Below are 12,839 nucleotides of genomic sequence, written 5' to 3'. Positions count from 1 at the left end.
AAAAAAAGTAGTTTTAAATAGATAAGTTTTATATAAATTTTTTTATACAAAAAGTAGGTCTTACTAATAAATAAAAGTTTTTTTTTTTTTTACACTTTTTTAATGTGATATATTTTTTTACAAAAGCTTGCTAGGTTTATCTATTTGGAGTTTAAAAAAATCATTTCTCTCATGCGATCTATTTTCACAACAAAATGTTACATTCCTTTGCCGATAAACTCTTCGTCGCTATTGCGGGAGTTTTTGCAATGAGTGCTGCTGTCTCACTTTTAGGTTTACCCTGTTACGGCTTTTTTTTATATCGGCCGAAATTTAATTGAAAAAGCTATAAGTTAATATTTTGGGAACATTTTATTTTACTTTCATTCTAAACCTTAAGAGTTTGAATACCAGCTCATTTTAATGATATGAATCCATATCCAAAGATTCCGTCAACGTCAACGGGAAATATTCATGAAAGCCAACTCAAAAGACTGACTTGAAAAGGAAGCAGCAATTTATGGTGGTCATCAAAATCAAAGGAAAATAAAAAGGTGAAAAGATATGAAATGTGATGAGCTGGCATAATGTCATTTAAAGATTGAAAACGATCACGTTGAACCAACCCCACCAAAGTCAACTTAACCATTCAGCTCATGGTTGGCTGCTTTAGAATGATTCATAGTCGAAGAGGCTCTTTCACGTTTGAAATTCTCACTCTGATTCTCCACATAAAAGAAACTTAATAATGCACCCCAAAAGTCTATTCCACAAGACGCGTTAACTTTGGAAAAGGTGTAGAAAATGAACTCTTCTTTCAGCATGAAGATAGTCTTTCATTTCTAAGGCTTGAATTGTAGCAAAATTGTCGCCCCGGGGGGGGGGGGGGGGGGGGGGGGGGGGGGGGGGGGGGGGGGGGGGGGGGGGGGGGTTATGTAAGAGTGTTAGGTACGTAGGTGGGTTATATATAAAGCCCTTAACGATTAGAGATGCTCTAAAAGCAATAGCAATGGGATCTCCAAACCTTAAGAAACTACACATCCTAGTCTCCTTTGTGTTATTTGTTCAGTTGGTTTCATCACCAAATACTGCTTCTGCTTCTGCTATTGCAGAAGAAGCTACTGCTCTTCTTAAATGGAAAAACAGCCTTAAGAACGAAACCCAATACCTCCTACCTTCATGGGCTTCCCTTCCCAATATTCCTACCAATTCTTCTGCCAATCTTAACCCCTGTACTTGGTTTGGTATTTATTGCAACCATGCTGAAGTGTCATCAGAATGAACCTTACCAACTCTGGATTACAAGGTACACTTCAAGAGTTTTCTTTTTCCTTATTCCCAAATCTTGCATATGTTGATCTCAGTGCAAACACTCTCTTTGGTACCATTCCGTCTCAAATTAGATCTTTATCCAAGCTCATCTATCTTGATTTGTCCTATAATAAGTTGTCAGGGAAAATCCCACCTGAGGTTGGCTTCCTGACTAGTCTTCAATTCCTTTACCTTTGTGAAAATCAATTAAATGGTTCAATTCCTAAAGAAATAAGTCACCTTAAGTCTCTAAGTGAGCTTCATCTTTACAACAACAATTTAGACGGTTCCATTCCTACTTCTTTAAGCATTTTGAGCGACCTAGCTTCTTTGCATCTCTATGGCAATCAACTTTCCGGTTTCATTCCTCCAGAAATGGGAAATCTTTCCAATTTGGTTGAACTATTCATTGACACAAACTGTCTGACAGGTCCAATCCCTTCAACTTTTGGGAACTTAAAAATGCTGACCTCCTTGTTAATTTTCAATAATTCACTTTCTGGTCGTATCCCTTCGGAAATAGGAAATATGACATCCCTTAAGGAGTTGAGCCTTTCTGGAAACCATCTTAATGGTTCAATTCCAACATCATTAGGTGATTTGGCCAATCTTATGCTTCTTCATCTCAGCTTTAACAATCTTTCCGGTACCATTCCTGAGGAGTTAGGAAAATTGAAGTATGTCTATGATCTAGAGTTGAGCCGAAACCAACTTATTGGTTCTATTCCAACTTCATTTGCTAATTTGAGTGACTTGGAGTCGTTATTTCTCCGTGATAACCAACTTTCTGGTCCTATTCCTCATGGGATTGGAGATCACATGAACTTGGTTTATCTGGAACTAGACACAAACCAATTTAATGGTTATTTGCCTGCAAACGTTTGTTACGGTGGATCTCTAAAACACTTCGCTGCAAGCAACAACCATTTCATTGGCCGAGTCCCTAAAAGCTTGAAAAATTGCACGAGCTTGATCAGAGTTCGCTTGGAAGGTAACCAACTCCTTGGAGATATATCTGAAGACTTCGGTAACTATCCAAACTTGACCTTCATGGATCTAAGCCATAATAGATTTTATGGTAGAATCTCTGGTAGTTGGGGACAGTGCCCACAACTACAAACCTTGATAATCAGAGGGAATAATATCGTTGGAAGCATATCTCCCGGCATTCTTCGAAACTTAAGTCACCTACATGTCCTTGATCTTTCTCTCAATCGTATATTTGGGGTGATTCCAAAAGAACTTGGAAGGTTGACTTCTCTAGTTCAATTGAAGTTGAATGGCAATCAGCTCTCTGGTGCTATACCTATAGAATTTGGATCATTGACTAATCTTGAATTTCTTGACTTGTCCTCGAATGGACTTAACAAGTCAATTCCAAGTAATTTTGGAGGCCTTAAGAAATTATACCACTTGAATTTAAGCCAGAACAATTTTAGTGAAGGGATTCCACCCAAGCTCCTGAGCTTATCTCAAGTCTCTGAATTAGATATGAGCTATAACTCTTTAGCTGGAGGTATACCATCAGAAATTGGAACAATGAATAGCTTGGAGAAGCTGAATCTCTCCCACAATCATCTTTCTGGTTTCATTCCAACAGCATTCGAAGAAATGCGTGGCTTGTTGTATGTTGACATATCCTACAACGAGTTGCATGGTCCAATTCCCAATAGTGATGCATTCCTAAATGCTCCGCTTGAAGCATTACAAGGGAACAAGGGATTGTGTGGTAACGTTACAGGATTGCAACCTTGCTCGAAAAGGGGCCAAAAAGTCAACTTTGCTGTCGTTCTCCCTGTTTTGGGAGCGCTTCTGGTTCTGCTTAGTTGTTTAACGATTTTTCTAATTATGGGAAGAAGAAAGAAAGACCCAAAATCCGAAGAAAGTGAAATGCATGAAATTTTTCCAGCATCAACCCTAGATGGAAGAACAATGTATCGAGATATCATAAAAGCGACCAACAGTTTTGATGCCATATATTGCATTGGGAAGGGAGGGTATGGAAGCGTCTATAAAGCAAAGCTGTCGTCAGGTGTTACTGTAGCAGTGAAGAAACTCCACCCACGACATGATGGTGAGCAACGATTCCAAAAAGAATTCTTAAATGAGATTGTGACGTTGACAGAAATACGACATCGAAACATTGTTAAACTCCATGGTTTCTGTTCGAACGCACAATATTCATTTTTGGTTTATCAGTACGTCGAAAGGGTAGCTTGGCGAAAATCTTGGGGAACAAAGATGTTGCTGAAGTAGTGGATTGGAATAAGAGGTTGAACATTGTTAGAGGTGTGGCTGATGCCTTGTCTTACATGCACCATGATTGCTCACCGCCAATTATACATCGAGACATATCAAGTGGCAACATCTTGCTGGATTCTCAGTATGAGGCCCTTGTTTCAGACTTTGGCTCTGCTAAGCTTCTAAAGCTAGACTCGTCGTCTAGTTGGACTTCCCTTGGGGGCACATATGGATATATAGCACCAGGTTGCTTATTTTGTTGTTCTTTTAGTTTAAGATTAACATATAAGGCATGCATATGTGTTGACTTTTTTCTTCCATTTTCTTGACAGAGCTTGCTTATACAATGAAGGTAACTGATAAATGTGATGTATATAGTTTTGGAGTGTTGGCATTAGAAGTCATTAAGGGAAATCACCCGGGTGATTTCATCTCCTCACTATCATCTCCTTCGGCCAAGGAAAACATTCAGCTGAAGGATGTGTTGGACCAACGCCTTCCTTCTCCAACACTTGAAGTTGAGGATGAACTACTAACAGTTGTAAAGCTTGCAACCGAATGCTTAAATGTCCATCCACAATCAAGGCCTACTATGCGCATGATTTCTCAAGTCTTATCCACCCATGCTGCAAATCGTTGAGTATTGGCACCAGGAAAGTCATGAGCAAGATGGGTATTCATGGTACCGATACTATCACTTTAGGACAATAGTTGTGAAAGTAGAGTGCTTTGTTCAAGACTATCAAGGACTAATAAGCAGCAGTCCATGGGTATGCCCTACCTGAGGGTCTCGTAAGGTTAGCGTCTGATAAGTTTCGCTTGATTTACTTGTTTCTTTCTTGTGTGCTTGGTTTTCTTGCAGGTTCTATATCTTTGGTTTGTTCAGATTTAGGTTAAGTGTCTATCTTAAGGCCGTGTACTTGGACTATATGAATATAATGGTTTTGATGCCTGGGTTTTTAATTTCATAACTTATATGTACCTTCCAGGTGTCGTGTTTGTAACCACGATTTTCCTCAGCCACAAGTGAGGATAATCAATAAAATTGGGATACTATCATCTTCTTTAAAAGAAAAAAAAAAGCAGTCCATAATTTTCTTGTTTGAACCGCGTGTAATTTTGTTCAACAATTATCCGGTTTGTGAATCTTGTTATACTCACGTCTTTTGTGAGAAAGTTGTGACAAAGTTGTTGACCCTGATGGTCAATTTATTATGATTTAGTTCTTGGTTTATTTAACATTAGAATCGTGTTACAAATTTTACATAAAGAGTACACAGTTACAGTGTTCGACTCCTTGAGATGTATTTTGAGAAGGTTCGTGCTGTAATCGGCAAGCAAGTAATCGATGAAAATTTTTTTTTATTAGTCATTATTCACCACCCTACGCCTTATAAAAAATACTCTCACACTTTATGAAAAATCTATAAATATAGAGTATAAAAGTAAATAGTGACTGATGCATAATAAATCTCATTTTACAAACATATCAGACATGTGAAAACTTTTATTAGTTGTCACATTGAGAGAAACATTATTGTCCTGGTCTGGTTAAATTGTTTTATGTGGCACATTTTAATTAGTTGTTTATGTAGATAGTTTATATACAGAATAATTTAAAATGTGTCACATCAGTAAATTCTATTAAAAATTATAAAATTTAGGATGAGTAGTTGCTTTGAATAAGCAATATGGTTTGCTACACTAGAAAGAAAAGGCATTCTCTTCTGCGATACGGTTCAGCCGAAGTGGGTCCTGTATTCAAATGCTTGCACCCACAGCACTAGAGGACGTAAATGTCTCGAAAAATCAACTCAAAATGAAGGAAAGCTCTCTTATTTCTATTGTCCTTTCCTCTGAGATGATGTTGGTCAAGAATTGGGTTTCTATAGGGAGGCAATTGCCATGTAATCTTCTGCCGATTATTGAGCCATTTAAAATAAGGGTTCATTCATCGAGAAGTTGTGTACTACTTTCAAAAGCCCCCTATTAATTAATAGGAGACGAGCAACGTGAAGAAATTCTACAAATTAAGCCTTGTTTATACGAAAGTATATGGCTTTGAGGTAATGTTTTTAAACACATTAGAGTTCCTCAATAAGGTCTGAGGTAAGGGCTCCACATATCATTTCCTTGCAAATGTGTATATCAATTAGCAGTCAGACCAAAAGACTTGTGGTCTAGTGGATGTTGCCTCAATCTATACAAGTTCTGGGTCCCAATGCCAGGAGGTTTTATCAAATAAACTTCTAAAATGAAGAAGAAATATGTCAAGAAGAAATGCATGCATCAGACTTGATTAGATAACAGACCATTCCTCAAATCGTGTGAAATATCATACATGAAAAATAACTAAATATAGATCAACAACAAGACAACAGATCAGTATAGAAACATGTTCATCACGAGTCAATAGAAGTGGAACTCGATTTTTGCACCTCAGGCTCACAAAGCCTCCATTCTGGAGATTGGAAAAAGACTCAAGAAATTTAATAAACTAGTGCCGAAGATAGATAAGTGGTTATTGATAACAGGAGTTTTTGGTAATCTGAGAGAATAACAACATTTTTACCAAAGGCTGATGCACATCACTTCTTCAAGAGTTTCCGTGAGAAAATCCTCCTGCAATATGGATTGGTACTTAAGATTTTGTGAGCCTCTACCTGTTCAACCAGTGAAGCATGAAGAGGGCCCTGAAGTGAACAAAATTAAGAACAGGAGAGACATAGAGAGAGATTATCCACCATTAAATAATATCTTATCAAAGCATAAAAGCAGTTTTGAGAGGGAATTTTAGTTTTCATACCTTGGTAACTGCTAAAGCACGTTGAATGACATAGTTTGCAAATCGGTCCTGCAGCAATTGGTCAAAGTGAGACACTGAGAGTAATTCGTAGATGATTCTTGACCTATGTTCTTCAAAATGTGTAAGGCATTTTTCAACCACATGGCTGCTGAACTTCTGCATTGAGAGCTGTGCGTAGTTCCCTTTAAACTGAGAAATCAATTTGGAACTAGCAGATGGGATCTTTAGCTCTATAAGATACTGAACAACGTAATTTCTGCATCTCAAAAGAGAAATATTTTTTGTGAGACCAATTGTTGACATTTCTGGGGAAGTATTTCACATTGGGGGCGGGAGAGAGAGAGAGAGAGAGATTTGGCCTTGAGAAAACTGACACTTTCTATGTTTATAAAGGTATAACGTGGAATGTGAATTCTGAAATCAATTACAGCTTTCTGATTCAATGTGGTATTATCATAGCTAGGAACTGGCAGATGTATAATTGAACACAGCAATCAAATGGCTGTTCTTCATATCATACCCATAATTGTACAAACCGTGTGAATGCAACTGGTAGAGAAAAAAGCCAGACATCCAGCCCATATAAACGAGTGCAATGTTCTCACCAAAATTGGTGATAAGGAACCATGAAAATGAAAGATGATCTGGTGTGTAAAAAAGATCTTGTGATAGGGTAGTTCGCAAAGAAACTAGAGAATCCATCAATTATAGGAGATAGATAACAAATTGAAAAAGAGCAAGGACAGAATGAACCAATGTCTAGTTCATAAAATACTTTCAAAACAAGAGTGCTTTACTAGATAAAATTGTGATATCTCAACTCAATGTAGCCTCACAAATGAAACCAACTCAGATGCACATACCCGTACCGATGTCACATACCTTATGAGGATACTCTAGACAATATGTGGGAATTAAAGACACATTATATTGGGTGCAAAAGGAGCAGGAAAAAGGGAAATATAACGCGAGTAACAGAAGGTTCATGCCAGCAATATGTTGCCAGTAAAGTCAGATGAGACTGCACTATAATTGATTTGACATTTCATTTTTGCTTCAGTGTCAAACCCAGGCAGAAACTCCATTTCAACCTCTAGGAGTGTAGCTTATTATTCATAGCGTAGCCAAGTCAGGATTGCACCCAGTAAGTGCAGCACCATGGTTAAATAGCATAGAAGGAACACAAGCGGATCAAAGGTTTTGTGATTGTGATATAAATTCTAGATCATAGAAATTTCAACAGTTGTGCCACTTTAAACTCTCCATTTAGATGGACTAAAATGCAATAAGTTTGTAGCATAAGTTGTACAAGACAATAATGTGAACAGATCCATAATCATAAACCCAAGCTTACACTTAAATCTCAAGGTGGGTTGAAATTTAGGTCACTAAAACTTTATGATTCATCACGAACTGGCAATAAGAACCCACATGCCAAATACAGTCGTGTGGTTTATCATGTTAAAGCCGGGGTATATGGTCAGAAAACAAAGGAAAAACAACTGATTCGTTTTGAGTGTTTGCAAATGATTACCCATATGGGTCTTGAGCGAGTAGAATTCCATCTCTAGAAACTTCAGTGACCAACTTTTCTCGATGTTCTCCAATTGAACGTGCAATGCAGCGTTGCAGTACACAACATCCATGCCTATGAGTTGCCATGTCCACACAAAACTTTGCAGCAGCAGCAAAAATAAACTGCAAAGATAAACAAGAACACAACATGTCTAGAATATTTTTCAAAAAAAAATCTCTAGGAAAATATTTTTAATGGTCAAAGAAATAGAATAAAACCACATTATAGTTATAGGTTGAGTTCATAATTCAAGAAGAAAAAATGCTAGAGAAACATCTCTCTTTGGTGAACGCATATGCTGTATATCCTAGCCTTTAGTGTGAATTTGGCACTCAACAGTTGTCTTCAGCTAAATAGTACACAACCGTATTTATATTTTAGGCGCCTGCTTGGTTGTCCCAGACAATTTGTATAATGGGAAACTATATAGGGCCCTAAGTATAGTCTTCCTGTAGGTTCTCTCACTGAAGGTGCAAAACGTAAGGATTTATTCATCAGTAAATGATTGGATGCAATAAACTGTTGACTGCATAGTGTTGTATGAGTTGATTATTTGCAAGTACATTACACCCCCCCCCCCCCCCCCCCCCCCCCCCCCCCCCCCCCCCCCCCCCCCTCCTCATGCGAGCCCTTTATGTGATTTGAATGAAAAGCTCCATAGTCTCAAGACCTTGGAAATTTGCTCGTTTTAATTTGCTTAACTTTCATGTTCTTGAAGAAGTATCACTTTAGGCCCCATTATCGACATTGGCTTCTCTTCCCCTCCCAACAGGTCTACCCCGGTGCGCAAGAGCCACATCCGACAGTCGCTTAAAAGAGAAATAAAATATAAATAAATAAAAACATCCTAACCTTATTATCTTCATTGCTAAAACATTGCAAGCAACGTTGTATCACATGGTTGCCATTCGGATCCTTAACAAGAGTAAGAAAACCCAATTCAAGTGCTGAGCTAAGCAGCGAAATCTGTTTCTTAGTTTCCACGTTCTCGATCAACTTCTGTACCACACGCGTGCTGATACCATAGAATCAATACCATTCAGAAACAACAAAAATTGCCAACCAAGATAATCGAAGCTCTAATAGAATAAAAGCAAAAATAAATGTCATATGAGGAATTTACCCATGTGGGTCCAGAGATATTCTCATTAGTTGTCCTGGTTGGTTTGTCACCTTGAGCACTATCTGCATTCTCTGTTCTTCATTGCACACATCCAACAACTTCTGCACAAGGTAATTTCCAAATAAGTCGGTGATAAGTTCAACAACGTGACCGATAATTTCATTAAATATGATTTGCACGTCTTGACATGCTCCCTTATCAAACACTCTCTGTAAGAAGCGACAACCATATTGATCCTTTGCTAAGAAATATATATAACCCTGGACTTCAGCCAAAGAACAAGAAGGTAGTGGCAAGAACAACGGACAACCACCACTCGGAATCGGATCATTTTCAAAATAATTTGCAAAACTACAGTGACTATCCAATCCAGAGCTTTTCCCTCGCTGGTTTGTTTCTGCCATCTCATTGCGACAATTCTTCTTATGACTCCTTGAAGTGTCGTTGGGTTTCTTGTTGATGGAATAATTCAAACAATTCCCTCCTTTTATGATGAAATTATCATCACAAGAAAAAGCCTCTACGTCCTCTGCACCTCTCGTAGACATTGAAGATTGAGGAACCACGCTGTTTAGGATTTCTCGAGTCCTTTCATTTAAAATGGGACGACTACTTGAGGAATCATCTACATTCAAAGCCAGCTTGGGGTGCTGTTTCGACGGAGGGGAACTCAGTGGTTCCATAACACCCGTCACTCCATTGCAATTTATTTCACACCACCGGCGTGAGCTAACAGAAGCGTCTCTAAGGTAAGGCCTAACAGTAGATTGGTTCGGCCTTTGAATACCGCCGTAGTAACATCCACTGGCATTTCTTTTATCCATTGAATAATTCATTTGGTTAGCGTTAGAACTGGGGCCAGAATCCAAAGCATTCAACCGATGATGAGCAAGATAAGACCCCGTTGAATCACTCTCTCTATATCCACCCTGAAAACCAAGCGATTTCAACCTCCTATCATCGATGAAACTCACCGGAGCTCCGAGATGAGAGTACTGAAAACCCTCAAAGCCAGAAGTACGGTTGCTAAAACCATTACATTCTCCCCCATGGTTCACATTCCATGGGGTAGTCACACCCAAATAAGGACCATTAACCCCAAACCCATCGAAATCCACCTCAAGTCCCCTCATATCAGTATTATCTCTCTGTCGATCATCCATATGTATTCTATACAAAGTCTCACACAAGCCCATGTCATCCCCTTTCTTCCCATTGATGCTCAAGTACTGGGTACTGGATGTTTGATGCTTAACCTCCTCAAATGAATCAGGATATGGTGAAGCATCCTCAGAGGACCAAAACCCATTAGAGAAAGAACTCGAAGGAGAGGACTCTGATCGCAGAGAAACTCTACCAACCGGTGAGCCATTCCCGAGCTGATTGTGATGCAGACGATGACAGATATTGTGGTAAGGAGAATTTGGATTGGGAATCCCATCCAACAACATTCCAAGCTCTCCACTCCTCTTCATGTTCTCCATAACCCTCCGATCCTTCTCAGCCATTTTTTATATGCATACAAATGAACAAAAGACAAACAAAAACGAGAAAGTTACGTATAAATTAATCCGAGGAAAACAAAGAGTGCCAAAGGACTCAAAATCCCAAAACCCACATCAAGAACGGGTTCAGAGACGCTAAAGTTGATCAATCAAGGGCACACGAAAAGTCTCTCTCAAGCATGCGATGACTCGTTTGGGATGGGATGTGTTTTTTTTATTAACTTGAATACCACATTCGATTCGATTTGGTAATGCGATTCTGTGAAAGGGAAGAGAGAGTGAGACACGAAGGAAGGGTTTTGGTCTCTAATGGTTTGTTTCGGTGCGGGCTGTACGGTTCTGTCACCCTTAACGCTCACGCCATTAAAATGAACATTGAAGTGTGAAGAGGGCGTCGCACTCACTACACAGGAGAAGCCAATAGAGCGAGAAAGACAAATTTTCACACTCTGAAAAATGTCTAATTTTAATTTTAATGCTTTTACTTTTTACTTTATTTTGATCGATTCGCTCAGTCATTCGATAATCTTCCTCGTAACTTCCATGGCTTGAATTTAGGGATACTCATATCTCCAACATTTAAACATTCTGTTACATCGACATATATATCTCCGAATATAATTTTACGAGAAATTTATAAATAAATCTCTATAAATATTAATTAGGTGAAAATATATAGTAGCTCGATTTGAATTGAGAAGGGCTCTCATCTCATCTCATTTTATCATTATAACTTTTACAAATTACCATCTAAAATACAATAAACAATTCAACTTTTTTCTAATTTTAAAATAATAATAATATTAAAAAATATCTAACAATATTTTATTCAACTTTCAACTTTTATCTCAACTCACTGTCTAAACCTCACCTAAGACTTTTACATAGGATTTATCTAATTTTATATATATGTATAGATTAATTTGCCTCATTATTCAACATATATATATATATATATATAATTTTTTGATAGGAAAGTTGAGGATACGATAATTTGATCCCGAATATTGCTCGTGAGAGGGAACAAATATAGTCACTATTAGTGACATATCGATCGTATATATCAATTTAATGCGTAAATTACCAAACATCTCTGGTGTTTTTTTTTTTTTTTTTTCCTCTATCAGTTTGGATATGGATTTTTTACTCATAATATAAGACAACAAGAACTGAACAATATCTTACTATATAATTATAATTTATTTTTTAAACTTAATAGTTGTTCTTTCATTAGTTGTCTACATTTTCTTGTTACCCTCTTTAGTTTGGTTGAGAATCATCTTCGATTCTCCATCCAATTTGAATGGATTAGATAAACATAACATGTAGGTCCTTAACGTTATTCATGTATAGTTTTCAACCGTAGGTCCCTCGTATAGATATTTAAATTAGACTATCCTAATCGAATCGAAAATTAAAAGAAAAAAAAAAAATAAAGGAATCTCAATCCTCTTAATAAAAAAACTAGCATTAATGGCATGTATATTGTCCATCCTCTTGTGGTGTCACAAGACAGACTCGATGATACACACCGTTTCCAGGTTCCCTCCTTGTTAGCCCCCCTCACCATAAATGTTGTCCCAAACATCCTCTCTCTCTCTCTCTCTCTCTCTCTCTCTCGGAAAGGAGTGGAAGGGGATAAAGAAAATTCAATACATGATCCAATGCGTTTTTTTTTATAGGAAGCTTCCTGGGCGGTCTCCTACAGTTCGTTTACCTCAAGCCCCACGACTCTACCCACGGTTTTCTCCGGGTAAGAGTTAAATATTAAAAAAAGAAAAAATAATATTTATAATTATGTAGATATAAAGTAATCATTCTGAAAAAAATAAGTAAATATCAAATTCACATTAAAAAATTAATTTTTTAATAATAAATCGTATTCTTTTTTAATCTATACAATTTATAATTGTATCTAGCATTACTAAAAAAAAAAAAAATAGACCAGCTTTCTTGAAGGGTGATTTTTTTATCTTCACTGGTCTGATCGTATTGATCCGTTTCTTGCTTCCGCTCACACACGTTTGAAATAATTATTAGATACTTTTAGAATGCGAACACATCTTACCTTCATCTTATCATAATATATTATGTCAATTTTAAATTAATATTTATACATTTTTGGGCCTCGAATGCGTGCCTGAAAATCTTGTAACTTTGTTTACAAGATTCTCTCCAAAAAAAATATTTTCTGATAGAAGATCTCTCTCGATAATTAGCTCACTCGTAGAATCTGCCTTTGTCCCAAGCCATGCCTATTTACAATAATTATACCCTAACCCATGAATTAATCCACCC

At 37.4% G+C, this 12,839-nt stretch overlaps 1 protein-coding gene and 1 pseudogene across 1 annotated transcript; one reads left to right on the top strand and one right to left on the bottom strand.

The window, feature by feature from the left end:
* Positions 1-915: 915 nt before the first annotated feature.
* On the top strand, positions 916-4,287 carry LOC121262831 (annotated as a pseudogene).
* A 1,512-nt stretch (positions 4,288-5,799) lies between these two features.
* Positions 5,800-10,949, bottom strand: LOC121262854 (putative pumilio homolog 10). The gene is made up of 5 exons (XM_041165513.1): positions 9,037-10,949; positions 8,766-8,928; positions 7,872-8,035; positions 6,338-6,593; positions 5,800-6,224 (listed from the first exon to the last, which is right to left on the bottom strand). The coding sequence occupies exons 1-5, from the start codon at positions 10,542-10,544 to the stop codon at positions 6,120-6,122; spliced, it is 2,196 nt and encodes a 731-aa protein (XP_041021447.1). The 5' UTR covers positions 10,545-10,949; the 3' UTR covers positions 5,800-6,119.
* Positions 10,950-12,839: the final 1,890 nt, after the last annotated feature.

The sequence above is a fragment of the Juglans microcarpa x Juglans regia genome, chromosome 4S (genome assembly GCF_004785595.1).
Source record: "Juglans microcarpa x Juglans regia isolate MS1-56 chromosome 4S, Jm3101_v1.0, whole genome shotgun sequence".
NCBI lineage: Eukaryota > Viridiplantae > Streptophyta > Magnoliopsida > Fagales > Juglandaceae > Juglans > Juglans microcarpa x Juglans regia.
The sequence above is the reverse complement of the archived record's forward strand: the minus strand, read 5'-3'. Positions and strand labels throughout refer to the sequence as shown.